General features: G+C 42.0%; 1 protein-coding gene across 3 annotated transcripts; it reads right to left on the bottom strand.

The window, feature by feature from the left end:
• Positions 1–27,060, bottom strand: HIPK1 (homeodomain interacting protein kinase 1). 3 transcript variants are annotated; one of them, XM_035346896.1, is made up of 16 exons: positions 26,881–27,060; positions 25,086–26,163; positions 18,880–19,003; positions 17,137–17,256; positions 15,096–15,182; positions 14,054–14,238; positions 13,650–13,812; positions 13,102–13,324; positions 12,113–12,234; positions 10,451–10,585; positions 7,765–7,907; positions 7,396–7,578; positions 6,623–6,838; positions 6,130–6,368; positions 5,613–5,749; positions 1–4,628 (listed from the first exon to the last, which is right to left on the bottom strand). In XM_035346896.1, exons 2-16 carry the CDS (start codon positions 26,159–26,161, stop codon positions 4,143–4,145), a joined length of 3,639 nt encoding a protein of 1,212 aa, XP_035202787.1. In that variant the 5' UTR covers positions 26,162–26,163; positions 26,881–27,060; the 3' UTR covers positions 1–4,142. The 3 variants fall into 3 exon arrangements, with proteins under 3 accessions (XP_035202787.1, XP_035202788.1, XP_035202789.1); XM_035346897.1 differs by having other exon boundaries at positions 7,765–7,904; XM_035346898.1 differs by lacking the exon at positions 10,451–10,585.
• Positions 27,061–27,066: the final 6 nt, after the last annotated feature.

Raw genomic sequence — 27,066 nt, 5'->3', positions numbered from 1 at the left:
TAGAGTACAGAAAATTAACCCTTTTTATTGATGCATTGCAATTGTTCTACATTTTTACCATATTATGTAGAAAATACTTAAAATACAAGCTACTTTGTAAAACCAAAGACAAACATTGAATCCAAAGATAAACTATGTTTTCACAATGGACCCTTTTCCCATATAGTTAGTATTAAATTTTTAAATATCTATTTCTTTTGTTAAAATGATTTTTACATACCCCCTAAGTACATCAGCAATACAAACATAGATCAGTAATTCAGAAACTACCTGTATCTAGCGGCTGTAAAAAGGAAGAGCACAACCATAAAAGAAAGTTAAGTTTTACACAGTAACTAGCATATCAAATACATTTAATAAAGTAGGAATTCCATTGCAATATCAAGGATTCAAGCAGAAATACTAACATTACATAGAATGTACTGCTACATGTAGTGAGATAGATATATTTCAAGCTGAATCTGAAATCACACATTATATAAAGTTTAGCAACAAACAACCATGTGGACATGCGGCACCATTCAGAAGTTCAAATAAAATAAAAAGAAAGCAGGGCTGTGCCAATCCTGTCATTTAGAAGCAATTTAGTTTCATGTACTAAAAGAAATTGCGGAGTCAGAGGTTAATTACTGCATCCTATCAACTAGGTGCTAAGCAGGAAAGCTTCAGACATTGCCTCTGCAGTGGCTATCACAGCTGTGAATACAGGTCAGGAGTAACTCTGATTTAATGACAGTTCATGGATCACATGAATGAATCTAGATGGGACTGTGGTTACCAAATATTCAAAAGGTGAATCCCAAACTATTTCAGAAAAATAGTAATTAAGGAGTACTCCAATTTTTACCCAGAGAGAGCGTATTTCTTTACAAAATGCATAGCAGCTCTGAAAATGAGGACAGTTGATTATTTAAACTAATCTGAAAGCTGTATATGCATGGGAAGAAGGGATGCATCTCCTTAGAGCCAACTACAATATACTTACATTGGGCAACACATACCAGGGGCCAGACTGAGGTCTGCCACACTTGTGAAGCCAGTGCGCCGAGGTGAAAACCTGGTCCTGCTAGGGTGACTTTTTTTTGTTTGTTTGTTTGGCTGGTTTATGCTGTGTTTCACAGAGAATTTCAGGGACATCAATAACATGTTGTAAATAGAGAATGATTCAATTTCCCCGTGTTGTTTCCATCTTGTCCTCTTTGTTCCAATACTTTTGGAAACTTGGACAGTGCAAGAGATGATACCATGCTTTGTGAACACATTTGATTGAGTTTAATGATCATTTTAAACTGCTTTTTTTTTTTTGGTGGGAAATGGGAGCAGAGGAGTGGGAAGGTTCTTCAAATTTTTAGCACGTTGTGCTAGTGGTCTTTTTTCCTGTTACAAGTGTGTACAAAACACTTTTCTAGTTGTGAAACAGGCCATGAAGTTTTCCTGAAACACAAGAATTGGAACTTGTTTTGCCTTTTGATGGAAAGGCACAACTCTGTACCCAAGAGGTAAGTATTGAAAACAAACAATGCAATATGGAAAAAAGAAAATGCTTACAGCAACAAAGAGCATTGTTTACACCAATGATGAAAAATAGCAAGATCAGTTGGTTATCCTCACTTTTACAGAAGTGCTCTGACTAGAAATACACTGAACAACAATGTCACTGATGCTACCGTCCAGTTCAGAAGTCCTTGATCCCTCTATTGAAGGAGATACCAAACCTGTAACGGTTCATCAATTTCAGGTCAGTCCAGACTTTCTTCTATCAGTAAAAATACAGAAGTTCAGAAATTAATTTTGCCCTTTTCACATACTGGTCAGAGAACTGGCCTGTTTTCCACGGGGACGGAACATGAACTGGGATTCAAGGTTACCAAAACCTCTTATTGCTGCAGTAATACTACCGCTCAAGTGAGTTTATTATCCATTTGGACAAGATACTTAAGTCTATATACTCAAGATGAGAAATAATTTCTAGTACAAGGGACCCAAGAAAACAAAGTGTAGTTTAAAAACTGCACTGATTATGAAAACTGAGTATTTCCTCTGCACACTAACTAGGCATAGAGCTGACAAACCTTCCCAACAATTCCACATTAGCAGTAGCTTTATAAAACTTTAATGGTATTATGTGCTTTACAGCAGGCTCTCTTTGGTATAAATATTCTATCACCAAGCTAGCAATATTTTACAAGAAATGTCTGCTATTAACGTGGGGGAAGGTAACGCCATACTAATCTAATAAAAAGTGATTGCACATATTTAATCACTTCTGCAATATTAGACTAAACATTCCAATGCATTCCCAGCACTACCCTATTCGAAATGCACTGACAGACATCTAACAGTACATGTGCCATTTCAACAAAAAGCTTTAAGGGAACATCGCTTCACTCCAAACAAAAACATAGCTTTTTATGATAGCATTAAAACCGAGAACAATGCACCTAAGCAACATACTGCTGTTCTTGCTGTGATAAGCTTAGTGAATTGCTTCAATTCGACGGGGGCTTGCTGGTCCCTCATAAGGCAAGCTCACTGTAAACTCTATTCACACTACATCATCATTTAAGGCACTACAATAAGGGGACACACCAAACAACTCTTCACACATACCTGTGCAAAACAAATCAGAAGGTATCCTTTTCTCTCATGAAGCTCTACTCCTCTCTCAGTGCTACAGTGATGAGCTCTAACCATTGCATTATATCACATACATTCCAACATGAATCAATTCATTTTGGTTTAAATACAAAGGATACATCAACTCCATCCCCAGGAACGTTTAAGAATTAGACAAACACTAAGTACAGAGTTCAAGTATAATCACTACACATTTTGATTACAAAGACAGAACATTTGGGGTTAGCAGGAAATTTTGCTTGTTATATTTTTCTAATCAATATGTACATATTTCATTTTATGTAAAATATTAAAACACCACCAATACAAAACTTCTAAAATAGTTTTAAATTCAGTAATAAACTTTAAAATCTGTTGTTTTTTTTTTCTTTTTTTTTCTTTTTTTTTTTTCTCAATTCCTACATGCATGTACTGTATACAAGTCTTATTAAGAGCGCTTTAAAGTAGCTGTTGACATATCCAGGAGGATACGCTCACAGGAGTATAAAAAGCTGTACACATCAATACAGTGATGTTTCATTGTATTTTAAATTGTTCAACTCCCTCCTAAATGAATCATGTGAAGAAAAATATTAAGAAAAACAGAACAAAAAAAGTCCTGTGCTTCTGTGAAGGAATCCAGCTCCATTTTAGGGCCAGCATCTAATATGCTGCAGAAGCCAAATTTTAGAGCAATGTGGCACTATTCATTCTCAACTGAAGACTACAGCATCCTGGCAAAGACTTGAGCTCTGTTACACAGTGAGATCTTGAATAAAGTTCAAAAAACTTAAGAGTTCTTCAATGAATGCAATAAAAATTTGACTATGCTGTGGAAATGCGTAATTTTCAGGAAAACAAAACAGATTTCAGGGTTTATGTTGATTCCTGAATATATAATGTTGCTAGTACAAGGCAGCTGTCTCTATCAGTCCTTAATTATTTTTTTTTTTTAAATAGAAGTAAACACAAGACTGACAGTAACATATATGGAGATGTAATGGCTTTTACAGAGCCAGCAATTTGTTAGAGACAAATTAAAATAGAAAACAAAAATTAAAACACTAAAATTGATTTTAAAACTGTCATAGCAACACAACAAGATAAATGTGCATTACATTTTTAGTGGCAATATGGATTTGTGCAAGCTGCTGAAAAAATAATCTGCTAGTCTTTTTGTTTAAATTATACAAGTTTAAAAAATCATCAGGATCTGTCTTCCAAGACAATGATTTTCCTTCCCCTTCTCATTAGCATAACAGAACAGTTTTAAATAAATGTGACCATGAACTTTTTAAAAGCATCTATAAAAAGTAAGTAAAACTTTAAAAACTTAATTAGTGACCCTCGTACTGGTAACAAAGCATGCTGCTCAGTTAGTGACTGAACTCACTAGAGACATTTTTGAACAACATACCAGCAGAGAAGGGAGAAACAAAAGCCAGGCAGTCATTACCAGGTAAAGGTTCACCTGAAATCCTTCTCCAGTCTCTCAGGCCTATTGCAGGACAGTGTTCTACTAGGAACTACAAGTATGAGTACTGGTTGATCTTTGTAGGGCTCAGCGGATATCCAGTGTAAATAGCAGATCCTCTGGAAGCACCAATATAGGACTGGGGAGCAAACTGGTGTTGGTACTGGGCAGGTGGAACATTCGCAGAAGTCAGCAGACTTGGACCAACACTCACAGGGACCTGATGGACAAGTGTGCTAGGGTGGGCAGCGTATTGGGTGTGCCGTGAAGAGCCCTGAGGGGAGAACAGATGGGCGATGGAGGTGGTGGAGCCCAGTGGTGCAGCAGTGGTTGGAGCGTAAGTGTACATATGTGGCTGGCTGGACAGGTGTGCATTTGCAGTTGCTGCTGCCAGGTGGGGATGCACGGGGCTGCTGTGCTGAAACGTGTAGGGAGCCTGAGAAATAGTTGACGTGAGGGGTGCCACATAAGCTTGTTGCCTACGTGGGCCTGCATTTCCACTTCTCTCCTGTGAAGCCAGCACTGTTGTTTGCTGGTTCTGCAGGGAAAAAAAAGTAAACAAAGTTAGCAGATATCCTCAGGGAGCAAGAAAGGGATCAGCCAGAGCCTCCCAATCAACATCTGGGTTCTAGCTGCAGGACTGACACTTCTGTCAGAAACTCCCTTCCCACCTGTGATACCATTTTGATAATTTGGCAAGGGTTACTGCAGTTCCACTAAAACCAAGGTTACTTTTCCTCCACAATGAGACCATACTGCCACACCTGGGGTACCACAGTACTTGGCTGTACAAATGCAGGCAGGCTCTAAGACTGACCCAGCCTGTTAACTCTTCCTCAAGGTGCTGTTCTGCACCTCAGTAAGAGATGCAGCAGGGCTGTCCCATTTTACAACAACAAAGCCTGTCTTGTCCCCATGCCAGAAATGGAGATGTATCGCTTCCTCTCTTCCAAAAGGCTACAGCAGCTTGACTCAAACATCAAAAATAGTAACACAAAGTGAAGTAAAACCAGGCTCTAAGGTTTCAAGGGAAGTCAAGTGCTAATTGTTAGTTTGAGAGACAAGGTTCAAGCTTAATCTCCTGGTCAGGGCTTCGTGAGATCTAGAAAAAGGTAAAGAACAGAAGAATCCCCTCTTCTCATACTGTTTAGTGCCTTAAACACTACTCAAATGCAACAGCTGGATCCTGGTGTCCCTCTCCCACCTGAGCAGAAAGATTCACTCACTGAAAGACAGATGTGACTGGGAGTATAAACAAAGAATACAGGTACAACTATGTTTCCTTCTCCTGTGCTCTGGTACAGCAGCAAATTTTTTGGCCCAAGAAACTTCACCTATACTTCCCACAAAGTTTACCCTACCCTGCACAGCCACAGAACAGAATCATCTTCAAAGAAGTCATGAGGTAGCAGCTATGAATCCTCTTGCAGAGGAGTCACTCTTTCTGACCATATTGTATAGTGTTTCTAAAACAACTGACTGCATCATGTTCAAAGGCCAGCAAAAGTCACACGGTGATTACCTGGCTGAGATTGAGAGGCTGCACACCATTTGTTACCACACGATGTGATCGATACCCAGTAGGTGTTATGCAGCATCCTGATGACTGCCCACTCACAGAGGCCACTGGCTTGGTCTTACTGGTGCCGCTCAGGATGCCTGAAAGATTTCAACAGCTTAATCCCTTCTTCCCCCTCACACTCTACACACTGTGATAACGAGCTTAGGTAACTGAGGAACACATAGGACCTACTTCCATAACAGAGCCATTTCTTCAATTATAATTTAAAATTTGATAGTACAAGAAATCATTGGGAACATTTACAGATCTTTCTACGTGTAGACAAATATAGATGAAAGGTAAATGTATCAAACTAAGACTGAAGCTTGCATTCTCAAAACATCAGCTATGAAACTTCAAGCTGCTGAAGACCTAATGCAGACAATTCAAAATTGTGAGGACTAAGCTGTCAGGGATGAGACAGCATCTGAGTCTTGGCAAAACTACTGAGCACAGCAAACTATGAGAGCATACCTACCTGAAGACTGGGTAGCTACAATGCAGTCATTGAGCTGTGTTTTCAATGGTGGTACAATGATGGTACGGGAGTTGGAGCTGTCAGATGCTCCTCTGCTTGGCAGCTCCAGGGCACCGCCTGTACTCCTGAGAGAAGAAAGTGGGTCTGTGGCATAGGGGCTGTTCAGGGAGGAGTCGGAATCAGGGGAGTCATTAACAGTAACGTAGCTGATGACATTGGATCTCTGCTTCATACCCAAACTGCAGGGGAAAAAAAAAACAAAACTAACATTTTAGTTTTTCCCACAAGACATCTCCCTCACAGACCTCATACCCTCCTCCTAGTCAAGTGTGCTTCTGGTTAATTGAAGAGACAAATAATACAGTGGACATGACGCAGCCTTTTCAGCCAGTACAGTGGCTCTTAGGCTTTGTGTGTAGTATTCCACACTCTCCCTGACACTTGCGCTCATCTGATTTCTCCTGAGTACTGGACTGCTAAATTAACTTCCTACCTGGCAGGTTTGTATTTGCTGTCTTCTTCCTCATCAGTGTCACTACGAATGGTGATGACGCTGACAGGTGGGCTTGGAGTGTCTGGGATCACAATGGGCTGGTGCTGCTCCTGCACTGGGATGAGCACGTTGGAGGAGGAGGAGGTGGAGCGCAGAGGACTGCTCCCAATGAGCGAGTAAACTTGAGTGGGCACAGTCTCTAGAGTCGTGCTGGGCCTAAAGGAAAACCAAAGCAATATTCATCTGTGTCAGCAGGCCAGGACAAATCAGCACCAGCACTGAAAACAGCTAGGCTTCAGCAGGCTGGAGCACACGTACAAGAAGAAATGTCTTGAAATACACAGAGAACCTCAGTGCATACAGTCATATAGAAAAATGCCATGGAACGTGTCCCAGAATTTATTTAGCAATGCTCTGAGCAGGACCGATCCAGCTGAGCACTGTCAGAAACCTGCCACCTCTTGTCAGTCAGATGTAGTTCTGTCAGTTGTATTGCCATGACACCAACACATCCTGAATGCATAAAAGCCCCCTTTGACCAGTACAGTAAAGCACTTGGTCAACCATCATCCTTACAATAGCATTGGAAGTAAGATCACTTAAATCAGTGACTGTAGTACAAAGGCCTTATCCAAGATGCATTTAAAAGCAACTGTAGCACAAACATTACATAGACAATAACTCTGTAATCATAAGAACAGTTTTTCCACACCATAAAAGAGACCTCCACAACACACCCACAGTATCGCCAGAGGTAGGAGATGAAGCCTTACTTGGCTGCACTTGGCGCTGGCTGCTTGTTCTTCTTTGCTGGAACATTGTTGTTTTGCTGCTGCCTAACAACGTGAGCAACCCCAACATTCAGAGGCTGTGCTGTAGCTAACGTCACATGGTTGGTCAGTAGTGATGGCTGTTGCATGAGAGTGCTATACTGATTTCCATGCGAGTGTGCATTCCTGAGGCAAAGAAAAAAAAAAAGACCCAAATCCCATGACAGCACTGCAGGCACTGCAGCATAGGCACAGCTGCACTGAGCTCCTGCATGGAATTGAAGGGGAGGGTGAAATTCTGTGCAGTGCAGGTAGTACTGCAATAGCACGTATTTTCATTGGGCATAGAACTGGACCCCGTGTAATCCCTACCTCCAGTCAGCTAATTGCTGGCCACCACCAATCGTCTCTGGAATCACAGCTGCTGGCTGAACAGAGTTGTGCAAAGCAACCCCTGGGAGCTGCTGCCAAGTGGAAGGAAGCAGTATCTGCTGGGTTCCCCCAGGCCAGGCCTGCTGCAAAACAGCAAACAGATACACAAGTTTACTAGATCTCAGTTCCTACAGACAGAGAGAGACTTGTTCCAAGCAATAAATGCACTCATGTAGATTGTTAACTTGCAGAGATAAAGGCACATCATTGCACTTTCTCCAAAGGTCTCAGAACAGCAAGAGAACATGAAACACAGAGAAACAAGCTTCTCCTGACACCTTGCTAACCTTTTGTATCCCAGACATCACCTGGGAAAAAGTCATACTGCAGAATGCAGACAGATACTATGCTGCTGCGGGATGCAGCAAAAGTATTCAGGACTGTTTTGCATGTAAGCTTATGCATCCTGCTCTGCTGGAGAATTCCAAAATGTGAAGCCAATTTGGTCCTTTCTGTTTTTCTGGATTACAGGTCTCACATTGAGATAGCTGAGATAACATTAATATCAAGGAAATGTACCCCACCTCAACTAAAGTAGTATAGAAAAGCCACAGTGAGGGAAACATTTACTTACATGGGAGATACATAAAGATATTTTCAATTTGTTAGAATTATTAACATTCCTGTTCAAATTAACAAAACACAGAATTTTCTGGAAAAAAACACTAAATTCTGCAGTACAATATTCACATGATTTTGAAAATACATATCTCTTTATTGCAGACTGAACTGCAAAAATATAAAAACCTGCTATTTTAAACAAAATATTTCTGCAAGTAACAGATCCACGTATTACAAATACCGGTTCCAAACAAGACGCCTTCAAAGCAGAGAACTGCTAAAACCTCTGCCAACACAAGCGGAATAATAATAACAATAATATTGAAAAAAAATAAAGAGAAACGTGTTAAAAGTCACACCATGCGTCTTTCCAAAAGCCAACACCTGCACAAGACAAAGCAGAGAGTTTAATACAGCAAGATATTTAAATTCCCAACGAGAGGCAGAAATCGGGCCTTCCAAGCGACGAACTGTTTTGACAGAGGAAGGACAAAAATATGCAAAGCTTAGCAAATGGCTAATGCAAACTCAGGGGAAGCAGCAGGGGAGAAGTGTCGGAAGCACTAAAGGTGAGCAAATTCACGCCAAAGGCTCCCAGAATCCAAACAGAAATAGTAAGTTCTCCAGAGAAACTCAGAATCCAGGCTCATAGTTTGGAGACAACTGGCTCTGATCTCCCATTGCTGTACAGGGGAGCTGAATGTCAAGTCCACTGTACATGCACAGAAGAACAGATCTAATTTGCCTGTTGAATCAAAAGTCCAAGTACACTTTTGAAAACATCGCTAATATCTCACTTGTGTCCCAAGCTCTGCTACAGTCACCCCTTGCCGTTTTCAGAGCCTAGATTGCAGCCTTTCAGCAATCAAAATTCAAGAGGAGGAAAGGAGATACATCCCTGGAGCTGTCTTAGCTCAGAGCTGTGGCCCAGGAGAACCCCACTCTCCTGCCTTCCCATCCTCAGAAATAGGGAGTGGTTAACTTGGTTCAGAAGAACTCAAATGAGTGGGTTTTAATTTCAGTACAGGTATGGCTCGAGCAAATTCCGCTTCAGGAGAGGTCTCCATCTTGGAAGAAAATGACACTCAAACTACCACTAAAGCCACAAGAAACAACATGGTTCACAGAAGAAATGGAATGTGCTTTGAAAGACACGTGAAGATACCAGCACTTAAGTGTACTGCAATGTTTTCATAAGCTTCACTGATCTGATTCTGGAGTTTTACAATGACTTCTCTGTGGCACTTGCAAAGTTGTTCTGATGCAGGTGCCAAATTAATACAAAGAGGACAATTTTGAAAACATGTACTTTCTAAAGGTGTATTTACTTCCTTCCCCCATCATTTTTTTCCAGTTGTTCCAAATATCCTACAAGCTAGCTTACTGGCATTTTAAATACTAACACTCACCTTTAATTTCAAACAAGAAATACATACGAACTTAAAGTATCTTTGAAGAACAGTATCTTTTTCTGGATGAAGCAAGCTACCTATGATTGGCTACAAATAACAAAAGGCCAGAAAGCTGTCAGTGTTGAACAAAGGTTAAGAGAAATCAACTGCTAAAGCAATACACTAGAGAATTTGCTATCATTAGAGGTTTTAGCCTGTGCTTAATGACCTGAAACATTTCTATATGAAAAGCAGCTTTTCAAGTGTTGAAAACAAAAGTAGGTAGCTAACTTGCTAAGTAGTTCAAATTCTGGCCATCCAGGTACCTGTAGCAGAGTCAAGCTAAAGGCTGATTCCTTTGTATTCAAAAATCCAAAGGCAAAGATAGGATAGTAAGCAAAGAACGAGAACAATTATAACTTCTATAGCCTAGCTTAGAAGAGCTTTACACTACTAGGCTAGTAAAGAGTAATAGTCAATGGATCTGGATTCTTTACAGAGCCACACTAAACATCAGAGTCAGACAGTGCTTCAGCAATGTTGGGGAGGAAAACAACAAGACATTAAGATGTAGCGAGAACACAGCCACAAGATGGCACATGCTTCCATGCCCTCTGCAAGTCTAAGTTAAAACAAAAACTCAGTTAGTGAACACAATCAAGGGAGGCAATTACCAGTACTGCAGCCGTCTGTTCTACTAGCGCTGGCCGGCCGGCTGCGCAGTTCAGAGTAAAGGGAACCGCATACTGCGGCGTGATGGTGGCTACTTGAGGATGAAGAGTTGCTACCATTAGTGGTGTACAGCTTCCCTGAAATGTAGATCAGGCAGTGAGTGAAACAAACGTACTGAGGCAGGATAAGTGGGTTCAGCAATAGGGCCAGAAAAGGTTTCACCTCACTGGCATTTTATGGTGCTTGAGTAGATTCCAGAGTTGTAATGGATGCAGTGAAACCAACACTCTGACCCTCTAGGCATGTTCCACTATGCAATTATATGTCCCTGAGGGGAACATAAGGAATTGGGAATTTGGGAACAGGATCTCTCTGATGACATAACTAAGAAGTAAATATGAGATAGTTTTCAGCTACTGTTATATTTTACCAGGTCCCAGAGAGCAAGTTACACTGGCTCTTAAATACACTACACTAAGCCATAACAAACTGCACCCCCTAGAAGGGCACAGTATTTAATTTCGTACCTCCAAATTCACATACAGTACTCCTGGAAAAACTAAGGCATTTATTAAAAGGCACCAGAGGTCTTTTTGTACCATTAAAGAACAGTTATTTGTAATGAAACTAGCAAGAAACTACCAATATTAGTCTCTCAAACATCTAATTAAAACTATATTCATAGCCTACAATTTGTACTCTCAAGAAAAATAGAGTTTGGATTCAGGTGGGCTTCCTTCAAGCGTATTCTGCTTTCTGGATACTGTTACCTGTATAATTCTGCCAAACAAAACATAAGTCACAGAATGCCAACAAAATGATTTGGACTGAACAATCTAAAAGTACTCCTCTGCAAGTAGGTCAGTAGTACAATATACTTCCTGGATAGTAAAATTAATAAAGTATGCGTTAATGTCAGCAAAAAAACTTGAACTATGCAAATAAATAGAACTGTGGTCAAATTAAAGGCAATTACAATTATTCAGTGAATAATACTTGGGAATGACTGGGCACTCAGTATATATTAGACTTTTTTAATAAAAACATTTTAGTTTAAAATACATTACTGATGTTATAAACATCTTTTTAGAGTGAAAACATTTTTAGAGTGACCTGTGAATTTTGATATTGCACGCCATTTAAACTGCAAACAGAAATAGGTATGTCATTGCTACAGTTCGATTCACACTAACAATGCAACCAATTGAGAAGAATTCAGAAATAATTTAAGTGATTTAAAGATGAAATTATAACATGCATTATCTTTGCTACCACCTCTGTTTTCTGGGATCTCTATTCTCAAATGGATTTCATCTAAAATTTGCTGCCTTATTTTTGAAGTGTAGGCAGAAGTGTACACCGCTATCTGTAAGGCGGTGCACACCTGTGTAAAAAGTGTTTTAACAGATGGAAAGCACACATTTAATCCTGTTATTAAATCAATCCCCTAAAACCAGGGAAGCACATGACATAAATAGGTTAGACTTAAAATATTCCAGGAAAAAAAAAAACAAAAACAAAAACACTGTCTTAGAAGTGATCTCCACTTAACCTTTCAGTGCTCTGAAGAACCCTCAGCATTCACCCCAAACACCAGGTGAGTCAAGTTCTCCTGGATGGTGGTAGGAATTGCAGTTATCTCTGGACTTTATTTATTTATTTACCTGGGTGAGAACTCCAGACTGGATCTGTAACGGCTGTGCTGCAGGTGCTTGTGGTACAATTGGGACAGCATTCTCCATCCTCACTGGGAACCCAGAATGTTTTGTAGTTGCCTGAAGTCCAGCTATGGGGCAGAATAAATTACAGCTATGCTTTTTTTTAAAAAAAAATTATTATTATTCCCAAATCAAATACCCACCAGGTAAGAGAAGACATGGTCAGATGATGAAAAAGAAAAGCTGTTCCTTTTAACAAAAGCTTACTAATACACACGCTGAAGTAAATGTGTCTGCAGCCCCAGTACAGGGCAATCATGGACAACCAGCCCTCAAATACTCAGCTCTGTTCAAGTCTGCAGTCTTGTTTTCAGAAACAAACAATCCAGATGTGCAAGATAACAGACATCTAATTCTGTGTTGCTTTAGACTAACTTCAAAATTCAAGCCTTACACTAGCAGTTCCCATTTCATAAATAATACTCTATATTAGCACAATCCATGAATGGAGTACTTTCAGGATTAACAGAGCTATGCTTGTGCTAACTTTACTTATTTGCAATCTGTGACAGTTAATTTCTTATTAGCAAACTACACAATTGCATCAATGGTTGCGAACTGACTTGAAAACCAGATATTTACTCTTGACATAAAAAAATGGCAAGACGTTTTCTCATTTTCAGATAGGCCTGACTCCTCTGTTCGCTGCTTTTTGAGGAATGCTGTTGTGTTTGGTTTGGGGGGAAAGACTGGTTGAACCAGAGGAAGACTGCAACCTGGGCAGGCAAGATACTGTCACCTGTTCAAGCATGACCTGGAAGAGAATCAAACTGTCTACACACGTCTGACCTGATTCTACATTTATATATGATGCAAGAGCACTGAGCGACAAGCGCAGAGCGGTATTCTGTACTTTCTCAATATAGTGTTAATCACAACTTCTCATTTTCATCTAACTGAAATCACAGTACCATACAAGGGGTTTTTCAACTTACTTTGGAAAGCAGGGGGACAAACAATGAATGTTTGCTGGAATGGGTCAGTCTGTGTGCAGATCTGGGTGGTTCCAGGTTGCAAGGAAACACTTTGTTGTGCCACTCCTGCAACTGGTGCTGCAGATGATGGATACAAAGCAGACTGATAGTTGAGCAATGAGACATCCGAGTTTGCCAGGGAAAGAGTAGCAGCAGCAGTAGAATTGGAAGCCAATACAGTGGCCTAGAAAACAAAAATATTACAGATTGATTACTCCTCCTTGTTATAAAAACAAACAGGAACTGTCAAGACTATACTGTGAAACAAGCACTAGGATAAGGTTTTAGGTAAAAAGCCTAAAACAACGTAAGAAAAAACATGAATTGCATCAACTTTACTTATGTTGCTGAAATGACAGGCCAATATGATTAGGTGAAGAAGAGAATGACTTGGCTTGAGTTTTGGAAAATTACACTTCAAGACAAGACTATATATTAAATATAGTATTTTGCAGAAAAGACTGCTCCTTTTCTTCAGTTACTAAAAAACAGCTAAAAGATGCTATTACCTGATTGTGTACTGTATTGAGCTGGTTGTTAAAGCTCATTGTCAGATTTGTGCTTGTATTAGGAGCAACATGAGTCGTGAATGGGCTCTTAATCTGATTCACTGTATCATACATATTAACTCTTCGTTTGCAGATCTCCATATTCTGAAAGCAGGATTTCACACTGAAACAGAAGACAGAAGGAAAATATGAGATACATAAAAATATTATCTACAATACACCTTGAGACATGACATTTCTAACTAAGTCCTGAAACATGAAAAGGAAGCTTATGAACATGACTTTCCTTACACATGCCTTTGCTGTTTTCATATCAGCCAGGAACTGCAGAAAAGTAGAAGCATGCTATTCTGTGTTTCTACTAAGTCTTCTTGAAAAAAAAGAAGAAATCTAAGGAAGCTTACTGATTACTGTGGGGAAAATCTAGTAGATGTGTCATTGTAACAAATGGATGGTTCAAAGTCTTCAGCGGAGTAATTCTCTTATCTGCATCAATAGTCAACATTTTCTTCAACAAGTCAATATACTCCCTTCGGTCAGCCTTCTCTGCCAACATGTCGGTCCCTTCTAAGTCTGTAGACATATTCACCTTGAAAACAAAATTGCAGTAGTTCAAGCACACATCGCATTCGCTGCTACTTATCAATTCAGTAACTTCGTATCAAGCAGAAATAGTCATTAAGCATTTCTGTCTCTTAGCTAGCTTAATTTTAGGTACTACAGCACTATCATGTAACTTTTCCCTTGCACCTTCTAAAAGAAGTCAAACTTACACACACAATTCTCAGCTCAGTAAGAAGCTGGTCTGCTCAACAGACAGCAACCAGGCTTCATTCTCCACCACCTGGCAATATGCCCTTTTTCTATTTTGCAGGGCTGTAAGAGGCTAGCAAATCAGAATGGCAAGATCCTACATTCTCTGCACAAACGTCAAGCCATGATAACTGCTAAAAAGCAAGAGAAAATCAATACCGAGACGTTTAAGATGCAAGGCCTCATTATTAAAAACACACAGATATTCCTCCTTTTCAGCTCTGAAAACATAATGAAAAAATAGAACAGTCTGTAGTTCCTGTCAGCATGCTGAGATCTCCAAAGCTCAGTAGGAGGCTTAATCCTATAAACACATCTGCAGGTGCTTAGCTTTCCTACTATTTGACTGCAGCTAGACTACTTCTAGTGATGCAGGCTAAGCACACTTGTTACATCTACCAGATCAAAGCCTAACAAAGAACAGGAAATCTCTAACAACTTCATAATTAATATTTTTGTAGTCTTTAATACAGTGGTTTCTGATACAAATTGGATCCATGGCAAACCTACATCATTTTTTTCAACAGCACATGGAAGACAACTGCTCCTGCCCAGGAGCCTCCTTTTTAGAGACCCCAATAATCTAAGTACTTAAAATGACAGTTATCTGTATGTTGCAATATTTCTACACACCTGCGCCATATCATCCAAACAATTGAATATATATTTCCGTGCTTCTTTTGATTTTATCCCTGTCTCCAACTCGTGTTCTTCTGGGGTCTATAAAATAAAGCATTTGTTAACATAAACTGAGATTTGAGAAATTGAGATGTAAGAAAAAGCAAAAAGAAAAGAGTCAAGCCAGGTAATTTTTTTCCCGCTTTAATATAAATTATATGTTAGTGTGCCAAACCAAAGGAGCCATGGATTCTCATCTGTCAAACTAGATCACTCATTAACCACTGTCAAAGCTGAATTAACAATTGGATCAGTTCACATCAAGGCTTCCTTAGGTAGCACTAATGTAAAGATTTCAGGTTTAGGAAGAGAAAATAGAAAATAAATATTTTTAAGTCCCCCATTTGCAAAGAAGAAAGGCAAAACTCCCTTCCTTTAGAAGCTCAGCTTTAAAGCTAAATCAAGTGTACATCTGATTCTTTCCTGTCCTCTGCAAGTACACAAACATTTCTGTTACTAAAAACCACCACCATGAAGTACTCCCTACTTTTCTCAGTATTGTCAGGAGATGACAACAAGATGACATACTTCACCAAGACTGAGCAGACCATAATAGGTAATAACCATTATCTCAGTTACTTTAACACCCACTCTTCGCTGGTGCTATCATTCACAGCTGCTATTGTTAGATGAGTACTAGGAGGTCTGCACAATTTCTGGAATGAAATACACAAGTCAGCTATAGATTGGATTTGAAATACCATTCAAATATACTCAGAATGTTTTCACAGCACACTAAGACTAGATGCGAATTTATATCAAGTCCTCACCCATCTAGTCGATCAAGGGAAACCAGCTGATGTGATCTTTTTGGATTTCAGTAAAGCTTTTGACAGTTTCCCACAGAATCCTCCTGGACAAAATGTCCAGCATACAGCTAAACAAAAACATCATATAATGGGTGAGCAATTGGCTGATGGGCAGAGCTCAAAGGGTTGTGGTAAATGGCGCCACATCAGGTTGGTGGACCGTCACTAGTGGGGTCCCCCAAGGCTTTATTTTGGGGCCAGTCCTCTTCAGTGTTTTTATAAACCATTTGGGTGTAGGACTAGAAGGTGTTTTGAGTAAATTTGCTGATGACGACACTAAACTTGGAGTTGTTGACTCTGTTGAGGGTGGAAAGGCCTTGCAGAGATCTGAACAGATTGGAGAGCTGGGCAATCACCAACCACATGAATTTTAACATGAGCAAGTGCCTGGTCCTACACCTGGGATGGGGCTACCCTGGCTAAATGTACAGACTGGGCGATGAGATGCTGGACAGCAGCCCCGCAGAGAGGGATCTGGGGTTCGTAGTTTACAGCAAGCTGAATATGAGCCAGCAGCGTGCCCTGAATATGGGCCAACCGTATCCTGGGGTGCATCAAGCACAGCATTGATGGTCAGTCAAGGGAAGGGATCATCCTGCTCTGCTCTGCGCTGGTGCGGCCTCACCTCGAGCACTATGTGCAGTTCTGGGTACCACAGTACAAAAAGGATGTGAAACTATTGGAGACTGTCCAGAGAAGAGCTACAAAGATGGTGAAGGGCCTAGAGGGGAAGACATACGAGGAGCAGCTGAGGTCACTCGGCCTGTTCAGCCTGGAGAAGACGACACCGGGGGGAAGACTGAGGGGAGACCTCATCGCAGTCTACAGCTTCCCCACGAGGGGGAGCAGAGGGGCAGCGATCTATTCTCTTTAGTGACCAGTGATAGGACCCGCAGGAATGGTGTCAAGCTGAGACAGGGGAGGTTCAGGCTGGATATCGGGAAGAGGTTCTTTGCTGAGATGGTTGTAGCGCACTGGAACAGGCTCCCCAGGGATGTTGTCACGGCACCAATCCTGGAGTTTAAGAAGCGTTTGGACTGTGCTCTCAGTCATATGGTCTGAATTTCTGGGTAAACCTGTGTGGTGCCAGGAGTTAAACTCTATGATCCTTATGGTCCCTTCCAACTCAGGATATTCTATGATTCCTCAATGAACAAAACAGAATCAGTAATTAAAAAGAGACAAACCTTTAGCCTCCACAGTGGGTATCCCAAATTTGGATCTCTGTTAAAAAACCTGCTTGTTTTCGTTCCCGCACTGAGCAGATACTCCGCTGGAAGGCCTTGAGTTTGTGAAATATAACGTATCTAGGAAAGAAAATAAAAAGAATTAGGACTCTCAGTATAACAAGCTAATAGCTAATGGAGTAATTAGCAGCCAGGTTTGTTCACAGGTAATTAGCTACCTGCAAATAAAGGATGCCCAGATAAGTGAAATTTCCTTTGTCATCATCCTCATCCTTCCTCTCCCAAAAGGAGTTTATTTAAAAGCTTAAGGAAAAAAAGCGATAATAGAAACTATCTGACTTATAGAAATGAGAACTGGAAACACAATGTTAAGGTAACTAGGCCTTGGTCAGATTTTCATATATAGTTCCCTCAACATGTTGCATTTCTTATTTGCAAAACTCCTCCTATTCCACTGTGCCAAAGCAACTAAATATCTCAGGGCACTAAACTCACCATTATAGTTTGTGATCCTTATGAACCTATTGATTCAGTTTTCATTTATGCCACTGTGGATCCTAAAGAACCTGCAGGTGAGTATCTTTTTTATCTAAACTTGATGCCAGCTAAGCAATCTGCTGGCTTTATGAGACCTAACTACTGCTTTATAGCCAAAGGACGTTTAATTGTAAATCCCATCTGAAATCCACTGAGTTATTCCTGAAGGCCCTCTTGAAAGTTCTTCCTGAGCTTCAGTTGCTGCTCCAGAAACCTCAGAAAATATGAAGAACGTCTACCTTACTTTTCAAAGGCAATTTGGATATCAAAATCTGCTACATGAAGCCATACCTCATGCTGCCTCACAAAGGACTGCAAAATCCTGCCTATTAAGCAATGGAAAAAGCACCTCCTCCCCACCCACCTACATGACTAGATAAGGTTCTCAGAATTACACAAAACTCACTGTGCAAGGAAACCACCATGGTGTACCTCAGTTATTTTCTAAGTCACTCTGCTCATTAAGGTACCACCATGCTTCCTTTGGAAATTTACAGTGCCAGGAAGATATAACAAAAACTTACTAAATTTGAAAACTTACTTTTGTGTTTTGTCACATAAGGAAAACTATACCAACCATTGTCAAAAGATACCACCATAAAAACCACAGGGGAAAAATTAGCATCAAAAAGACTGTCATATAGACGATTTGTCCTTTTATAGGCAACTGACTAGCCCAGGTAATAATGCTAAGTATCCACAGAAAGAAATAATTAGTTCAAGATGCCTTTACAGTCACTTGCCCCTGGATTTCAGAGACAACTTGGGGCCCACACTTTGCATTAAAAATGAGGGCTGCTGTAGGTACTAACAGGACAGGAATGATAGGCTTGCTTTGTTTCCACATGGAAAAACTGCCCTCATGGTGAAATTATAGAGGGTGTTTCAAGTCAGAACACACTCGTCACTTCTGTTTTGACAGGAATGTATTTCAACAGCTTTGGGGTTTGGAAGCCAGGGGGTTAACCGTAAATTGACTCTATGTTGGATGACTACATTCAACTCAAAACACACAGAACTGTGCTCTACTGTGCAATGACAGACCAACAATGAGAATAACACAGACAGAAAATGAACTCAAGATGACAGACAACAGCTCATTTATATTAGATGCAATTTGATGCAGGATACATTGAGTTCAGAGGGTCTGGGCACAGATCATTGTGGTTTCATTTGAACATCCTCACATCTATCATGCACTCTTACCTGATCATACTCTGATGCTCCTGGATACAGAGGCCAGCCTAGAAACAGCTCAGCTATCACACAGCCCAGTGACCACATGTCAATAGCTTCACAGAACGGTAAACCCAGTATGATTTCAGGAGCTCTGTTGAAAACAAAAGGATGAAAAAAATAAAAAAGTGGTAAAATTTTTGGCTCAGAAAGCATACAGTTCTTTCCTAAAAATTACTCTGGATAATATTTTTCCTTCCCTCATCCACCTCCAAGTAAATCCACGTGAAACTAAGGGATGTACCTTAAAGTAGAAGATATTTCCTCAAGTGTCCTAGCAGATACCTATCTTTTTATCACTTAGCAGCATGGTTGATTTTGCTTTATTGCCATGATGCTCTCCAACTCATAGGTGGGAACAGTATAAAAGTCCTAGCTGGCCTTTAAGCAAATGTGATATGGAGTTACTCCTTCAATAGCTGGTTTGATAACACAGTATGTACGGTGAGAGGCATCCCTGAGACAGCACGCAACCTACCCTAACTAACTTTGGAAGAACAGTTCTGGCAGACGGTGCTTAGATCTTTCTCTGAAGAAGGCCTTGTTACCCTAGGGAACCAGGTGCAGAAGGCTGCCTGCTTGCATGTGGAAAAGAATGGCATCTGCAGAGCCAGAGAAAGCAGCTCTTCAGCGATACGCTTGGTTTCTATTGTCTGGTTTTCAGGCAGGATTTCTTTGGAGAGTTTCACATTGGACAAATGGACAGCAGACAAAGAGAACACAGCTAGAGATTTTGACTGCTCTGCAAGGTTGTGCTACAGGTTTCTGTGCACTGAACCACGCCTAATGCAAAATTTACCTGTCTGGCCTAGCCTTCAACAGAAGGTGATGAAAAAAAAAACCTCACACTCCAGGAAGGATCCACTTCCTGGATCTACTAATTCTCAGCTTGGAATTGCAGGGAGGTTTGTCTGGAACTGACTCAGAACACAAAATGATGTTGTAGTACAACTCTTCACCTACACACTGTTCTGAAACAAACTGATGCTGTTCTGTCAGGCTAAATTCTGGTCATACATTTGCATATAGCATAAAACCCAAGTGCTGCAAGGACCATGTGAGTCGGTATGGGAATTTACTCTGGAAAGTACAGGAAATATTAAAACCTTGCTCTTCTTCATGCATAACTAACACAACATCAAAAGAACACAGAAAAGTCCTGGACTACAGGCGACACACTTTTCTGGTATGACTTAAGTAGCATACTCTAAGGCTAGCATGCCATTTCTTGTATTAGACTGTATGTTATGTTCTGTTGTTTAAAAAAAAAAAAAAGTTCTGAAACCCACTCTGATCTTCCTACAGAATCCTGAAACAGAGTTCGCGTAACACACAGGTGTCAATAGATCCAATACTCTAATACCTTCCTCAACTGCTCACCCTGGATGTACCTCCCAACTGTTTGTCACAGCAAGAAGTGACTCTCCAATTAATCACCCTTTGGGTTATAGTAACAAAGATACAGCTTCTGGTTTAGGTGACTGTACACAATTACGACTAGCCAGTCTCCAAAATAAATGTACTCATCTTAGCTACCCAGGTGCAATGCCTCTGAGAAAGTGTAAGATCTATCAAAAATGATAGATAGTTGAACCAACTATTTGCTGCAGTGAGGTCACACCTACACACTGTTGTTCAGCTTTAAAGCAAAGAAGTTCTTATGTCAGAGCCCCTCAAGAACAGAGCCATGATCATCTTTTATTTTGATTACTACAGGTTAATTTAGCCAAGACATTCTGACATTCACTCCATTCCCTGTTACGGTATCTTCCGCTCGCCTACTCTACTTGGCTGTAATCTGTTTCTGCCTTCTTGCTCGTCTACCCCTGGCACTAGTTGACTTTGGAACGAATGGCTTTGCATATGTGAAAATATAATTATGCTAATATGATCAATATCTGATATTTAAATTCTGAAACTCCAGCTAAAGCTTTATATTGTAAAAGAACTATGCCAGAACAAATCCAACTCTCTATAGGCTAACAGGTGCTAACAAGAAGAATCCATTTCTGTAGTACTTTCGCCTTCACAAGCACAGCAAGTACAATGCAGTCATTCATGCAGGGTTTTCAGAACGCCATCAGGCTACTAGCCATCAGCAGCAGTCTGTATTCTTGATTCTCCTACTTACACAGGAATTTCCAATTCAGATGGGACTCAAACCATCACACAAGGAAGGCTGCATGCAGAAGTCTCCTTGGTATGGACTGCCCGACATGTGCAATGTAAGTGGCTTGTGGAACATGCAGAACATGCTAATCCTTCACAAGCCCATGAAAAAATCCCACCCATTCCAATGGAAAGAGAAATTAATGGCAATAAAGTCTGAATGTGGCAGTTTGTCTGTTTTTAACAACATGTTGGAGTAGACTTGCATATTTGGAAACCTCAATACCAAAATTATAGTAAATTGAATTCTATGTATTTTGGTCCCTGGAACTTAAATGAACTTCTCACAGGCCACTTGATTTCATTCTGATTCCAGGACAGAGCTGGTAAATAAGAGTCTCTATCATCTCCTTTAACATTGCTATAATTAGCGGCCTTATGAGATGTGAGTTGAAACAAGACGACAGGCATAAGTCACTTTCATAGCTGGGCTGTCAAAGATTGAAGTGATCTTTACTGTCTTAAGCTCTTTGAAATATGAAATCAAACATTCTTTCTTTGCATATGGGCTTGCAAAGGTCTGCTCTGACTTCCAAGGTTAGCTAATAAGCTCAGGCACTCTTGGAGAAGAGAGGATTCACAGCAGTAGCAGAAAAATCCAAGACTTAGTTTTAGCATTTCAAAACGTGCCATGTTTATGCAGAGGTCGTCAGCCCCCTCCCTGTTCAGAACGATAGTAGCGTGAAGATTATACAACCGCAGGCAGCAGCGCAATGAATAACATGATCACAGCTCAAAAGCTGCAACAGCAAGCAGAGAAAGTTAAAGTTGGCAGCACTCACTGCTGCTTCCCAGGCCAACATGACTGGGACAGAACTAGGGAACACAGCCCAAAGCAGAAGTAAGGAACAGATCGTACTCCATTCTGCAAGTTCCCTCAGTGCTCAGGGGCCTGAACTGAAGACAGGGCTCAGGGACCAAACACCATCAGGTACTCCTGAACTGACCCATGGGTAACATCAGGAGGTAGGGATGTCAGCAAGATTCACATGATGGCTGTGCTTGCATGTAACGAGTAAAGCTCTCTGAAAGGCAGGAAGGTGTAAGTCTTACAGGGATTTTTCATTTCTGCAAGCTGTCCACTTCCTTCTATTGTTTATCCTCCACGGGATAGAAGCATCCACGGGATAAAAGCATCCATACCCTTCTGCACCTGATGCAGGGAGCGTATACTCTGGTTTTCAGGCCAGGAATTGTTGTTGATAGACCTCAGCCAAAGAAACCAGTCACTGCATAGAAGAGTGACTGCCAGAGTCAGTCTACTCTGAGCCCACGCCAGGCTTCAGAGCCAAGGAATTCTTCACAGGCACTTCTCACACTAAGCCAACCATGTCACGGCAGCAAAACTGCCCTTCTTGACTGGAGTACACTGCAGAAACACCAGTAATGCTTGTGGAAAGGAGGAACCTGCCTCAGCCTTAGCACTCTTGCCTGACAAACACAATACTACAGCCCAACTGGAAGTACGGTCCAGCAGCACCATCAACACCAAAGAAAGTTGTTGACTGACAGAAGTACAACCAAAACCTGGAGGGAGTAGGGGTGTTGGACAATATGACCTCCAGAGGTACCTTCCAACCCAAACTGTTGCACGATTCCAGGAGCCCTCATCTGGCCTCCCCTCCCCGGAGGTCAGCAGCAGCTTCCAGTGCTGCCACCGCGTGGCCCAAAGCTTCTCAGAAACTTTTTTTTAAGACATGTAAAGTAGAGGTGTTAAGAATTAAACGAAGACATGCACACACGCTTCAAAATAAGGCTTCAATATGAAGAATTCAAACAGTTCGGCCACAATTCTCCACATGAGTAAGTGAATTGAAGACAGCATAGCAAAGCATCCCCGTTTCATCAGTGTATCACTCAAGCCCATGCAGAGAAGCAGCACATTTAGCTATTATTGAAAAAGCTGCATCTTAAAGCAATGGCCCCTAAATATACAAAGAGGTTGCATTTTTTCCTGCAGACCTATTCACAGCTCGAAGTCTCAAATTACGACTGTTTATTGTTCAGCAGCACTGAGTATAATTAATGAAGAAATGCTTCTTTCCTTCAGGGTATGTTCATATCAGAAAATTCATCTTTATAGTATCTGACTTTGGCTTTCTACAGGAGACAGATGGTACCTAAGTCCAGTAACAGGTATTAAAAGCAAAAAAGCAAACACAGAACACGTAAAGTTTATCTTTAATGTCTGACAGAGAACCAAATGAAAAAGTGACCTACATCAATTTACTATATACATTATTAAAAAATAATAAAAAAATCAAACTTCAAACTCATCTCAACACTAACGTGAATATGGTTAAAGCAACCCAGACAGATCTCCCACAATAATCTGGTTTCTACACCATCTCCGTAAGTTCCCAGAATATGGATTTTAGTAACCACCACCATTAAACTAATTACATCACACTAAATATTTGATTTCCACATTACAGCATTCTTAACTTCAGTCGAGCAGACACCCTTAAATGCCGTCTCATCTTTGGTTACTTGCCTTTCTGTTCCCCCTTGGCAGGGAGGCGGAAGTGGCTTTGAGCTCAGTTCAGCACACAGAGATGAAGCAGGCAGCTTCCTTCCCGGCAGCTCCTTCAAGATACTTATCACCCCTCACTACTTGTGCCTCAGCCAATCTGTTTTTCACATGCGATACTACAAACTGGAAAGCACTATATGCCTCCCAAACTGCTTTGCCCACATCTGTTGCAAGTCAGACAGAGCAGACTCTTGATCAGCAGTAATCTCTTTCAATGCAACAACAAAATTAATAATGCATTTTAGACTGCAAGCACGTTAACAGAGTCATAGGACATAAAAGAAAATTGCAGTTACAAAAAATAAATAGTTTACAATTGAAAAAATGGGGGCCAACCAGCTGAGTGAGGATCACTAGGAATAGATTAAAAAAAGGGTGTATCACATGAAAGGAACAGCACAGAAAGCTGGTACTCAGTGGAAGTAAAAAACAAAACAAATGGGGCGAGGATACAGGGACTACAAGGAACAAATAGAACAAGCTCACAACAAGCCAAGGCTTTAAACTGAAACTAGGGAAAGACATCAAACAGTGCAGAGACAGGATGGGGTGGAGTGTTCTGAATGCTGTCTTGTCCCAGCTGGAAGGACTAGATACTAGTTAACTTGTTTGTCAAGTGAACTTGCAGTATGCTGAAAGCAACCACTAACACACTCAGCAGACTTTTACATGTCCCTCTGATGCCAGAAGTTCTCTCTGCAGCCATAAGTCTACAGATCCTTTATACTAAAAAACAAGCTTTAGGAATAATTGAAAGAAAAAAGCACACGTTGCTCTAGCTAATCAATGTCTGAGTTTTAACAAGTTTGCCCATAGAATAGGAATTTTTATATATATTTTTTTAATTCTTAGATAGCAGTAAGGCAAAAGTCATTTCCACTTTTCACTAAGGGAAACAGAGATCTAGCTCATCCCCATTTTAAAAGAAATGCAGGTCTCATGAAAGTGTGACTTATCAAGGGCTAATCCAGGAAGCTGTGCTCCTGAAGTGAGTTCAGATGAAGGTGGGACCAGGAAAAAAAGCAATCTGCACCTCTTTGACTTCTGTCTCTTCTAAATGACTGTAGTCACTGTGCTAAATTTAAGATCATGGCAAACAATCCAAAATAAACTACTTACTCGTGGCATAGTGCTTCCCCAGTTTGCTGCTTCACACATCATCACTAACTAGTGACAGGGTAAATCAACTAATTGCACCAATGTGGGGTCAGAGGTAGGTACCAGACTGTATATTATGTCGCATTTGCAAAGCAGAAGTTCTATTTATTTACATAAAAGTGGCCAAAGAGATCTCCAGGAAACAAGCAGAATGGTGAATAGGCTGATCATTTCTTTCCCCCACCCCCCAGCTGGAACTGGACCTAATGGCAGAAGAGTTAAGCATGTGTAGAAGCAAACCCTTAGCACGCTTATCAGGATCAGCTTTCCTCTGCTAGCGCAGCATTCTGAAAGCAGGCATTGTGTCAGTACTTACCTGTAATAGCGTGACTGCAGGTAAGTGGAGCACACTGCTTTAGAAACATGACTGGCTGAACCAAAGTCTATCACCTTCACTCTGTAGGGCTGGCGAGCAGGATCCACCAACATGATGTTTTCTGGCTTCAAGTCAGCATGTATCAGACCCAGGCTCTTTAACTTCATCAAGGCAGTAGCCACTTGCTGCAGAATTGGCCGGATGTATTTCAGGGGCAACGGGCTGAACTTATTTTGCTTTAAGAAATCATATAAGTTCTGTTCTAGCATCTCAAATACAAGGCATGTATGATTCTTGTGTTGAAAGCACTCATAGGAGCGAACAAAATTATACTCATCAGCATTCTCACTACTCAGACGAGAGAGTATGCTCACCTCTATCTGGCCCTGCCTAGCATAGGAAGGATGGTTCTTCAGGATTTTGATGGCAACAATCTCCTTCGTGCTACGCTTCCAGCATTTTGCCACCTGCCCAAATGTTCCACGGCCCAGGAATTCCAAGACCTCATAGCTGTTTGTCATAGAGCACAGGATCTCATGCTGGACCAGCTGATAATCCCCTTCTCCACTGGAACTGCTGCTCTTCGTGGTTACCGTGGTGGTTGTGGCCGCAGCACCCACCGCAGGTCTGTTTTGCAGCATGAGAGGTGGATGTTCCTCAATTATCTGCACACTACCGTTGCTGTCTACCTCTTCACTTTTCCTTTTTAATCCACATTTTTGGTATGGTTCCAGTAAAGAAAGGTTGCTCCTATGTGTTAGGGTTTGGCTGTTCTGGAAGGATGCTGTTGCACTGCTGCCTGTGCTGTCAGCTGCTGTAACCACAATGTGCTCAACTGAAGGAGCAGGGAGAAGGAGGTTCTGATCGTAAGCTGGGACGCTGAAGTTGGCTACCTGATGAGATGAGCTAGCTTGCCCTTGAGCTGCCGGGAGGTTTTTGCTGTGGGTATAATACTTGTCACTACTGCTCTGTCCTGAAACATCCCAGACAGTGGGCTCCACTTTCAGTTTCTTGGCACTGCAGAAGGCACTCGAGGATACTGACGGAGGGGAAAACACCTGCAGCTGTGAGGCCATACCTGAGGAGTGAGAAGCGAACTCATTAGAACTACTCAGCAGCAGCAGGCTGCAAAGGAACAAGAAACAAAATGGCAAGTATTCCCCTAAGCACCACACAGGGCCTTACACTGAGGAAGGCAATGTTGTGAACAGCTGATTCTGAGCGCATCCAAGGCACAATGCTCTCCAACAGACCCACTGGATTTTACCTCCCCACCTACAGTTGGAAGAACGCAGAGCTCCTCACCCAACTTTCTAAAGGCTAAGGCCAACCCAGCGCTAGACGGGAAAAAGCACTGAAAAGCAGAAGACAACGCGAAAGCGAGAAGATGCTGAGGAAACCGAGGCCGGGGTCGCTCGTTTGCCTCTCCCCCCCGGCCCGCTTCCCACCCCCGCTGGGGGAGCGGCGAGAGGAAGCCCCAAGTGGCGCGCGAGCTCTCCACCGGCCGCAACCGCAGGCCAGGGCAGCTCGGGGGCAGCGCCCGGCGCCCTACGACACGCCGCGGCCTGGAGGCGGAGGCCGGGGCCGCTCGCAGCCTGCTCCGCCCGGCCGGGACACGGCGCGAGGCCGCCGCCAGCCCCCAACGGCCGCCAGTCTCCAACCGCCGCCAGCCCCCAACCGCCGCGTCCCGTTCCCAGCGGGGCCGGGGTTCTGCCGCGCGGCCGCTGAGGCAGCCCCAGCCCCAGCCCCCGCCGGGCCTCCCCGCGGACAGGCCCCAGCCCCGGCCCGCACTCACCGCCGGTGGGGGGTTCTCAGCCGCGGGCCGGACCTGCCTGGGGGACACACGGGGGTGCGGGACCCCGCAGCGGGCGCATCATAGCCCCGCCGCGGCCGCCGGCCCGGCCCGCTCGGCCCGCGCACGCCGGGGGGAGCCCCCAGGCCGCTTTGCCGCCGCCAGGCTCCGCCGCGCCCTCACGGCCCG

The sequence above is a fragment of the Oxyura jamaicensis genome, chromosome 26 (assembly GCF_011077185.1).
Source record: "Oxyura jamaicensis isolate SHBP4307 breed ruddy duck chromosome 26, BPBGC_Ojam_1.0, whole genome shotgun sequence".
Lineage (NCBI taxonomy): Eukaryota > Metazoa > Chordata > Aves > Anseriformes > Anatidae > Oxyura > Oxyura jamaicensis.
Note: the sequence above shows the minus strand (reverse complement) of the source record. Positions and strands in the feature narration are given on the sequence as shown.

Bases quoted from the DNA above. Each gene is read 5' to 3' on its own strand.
- HIPK1 (XM_035346896.1), bottom strand. From the start codon at position 26,161: ATGGCCTCACAGCTGCAGGTGTTTTCCCCTCCGTCAGTATCCTCGAGT. The intron at 12,235-13,101 runs GTAAGTTGAAAA...TCTGCCCCATAG, and splicing joins TTGTCCCCCTGCTTTCCAAA to CTGGACTTCAGGCAACTACA. The intron at 10,586-12,112 runs GTAAATAAATAA...TCTACATTTCAG, and splicing joins AGTCTGGAGTTCTCACCCAG to GGAAGCTGTACACCACTAAT.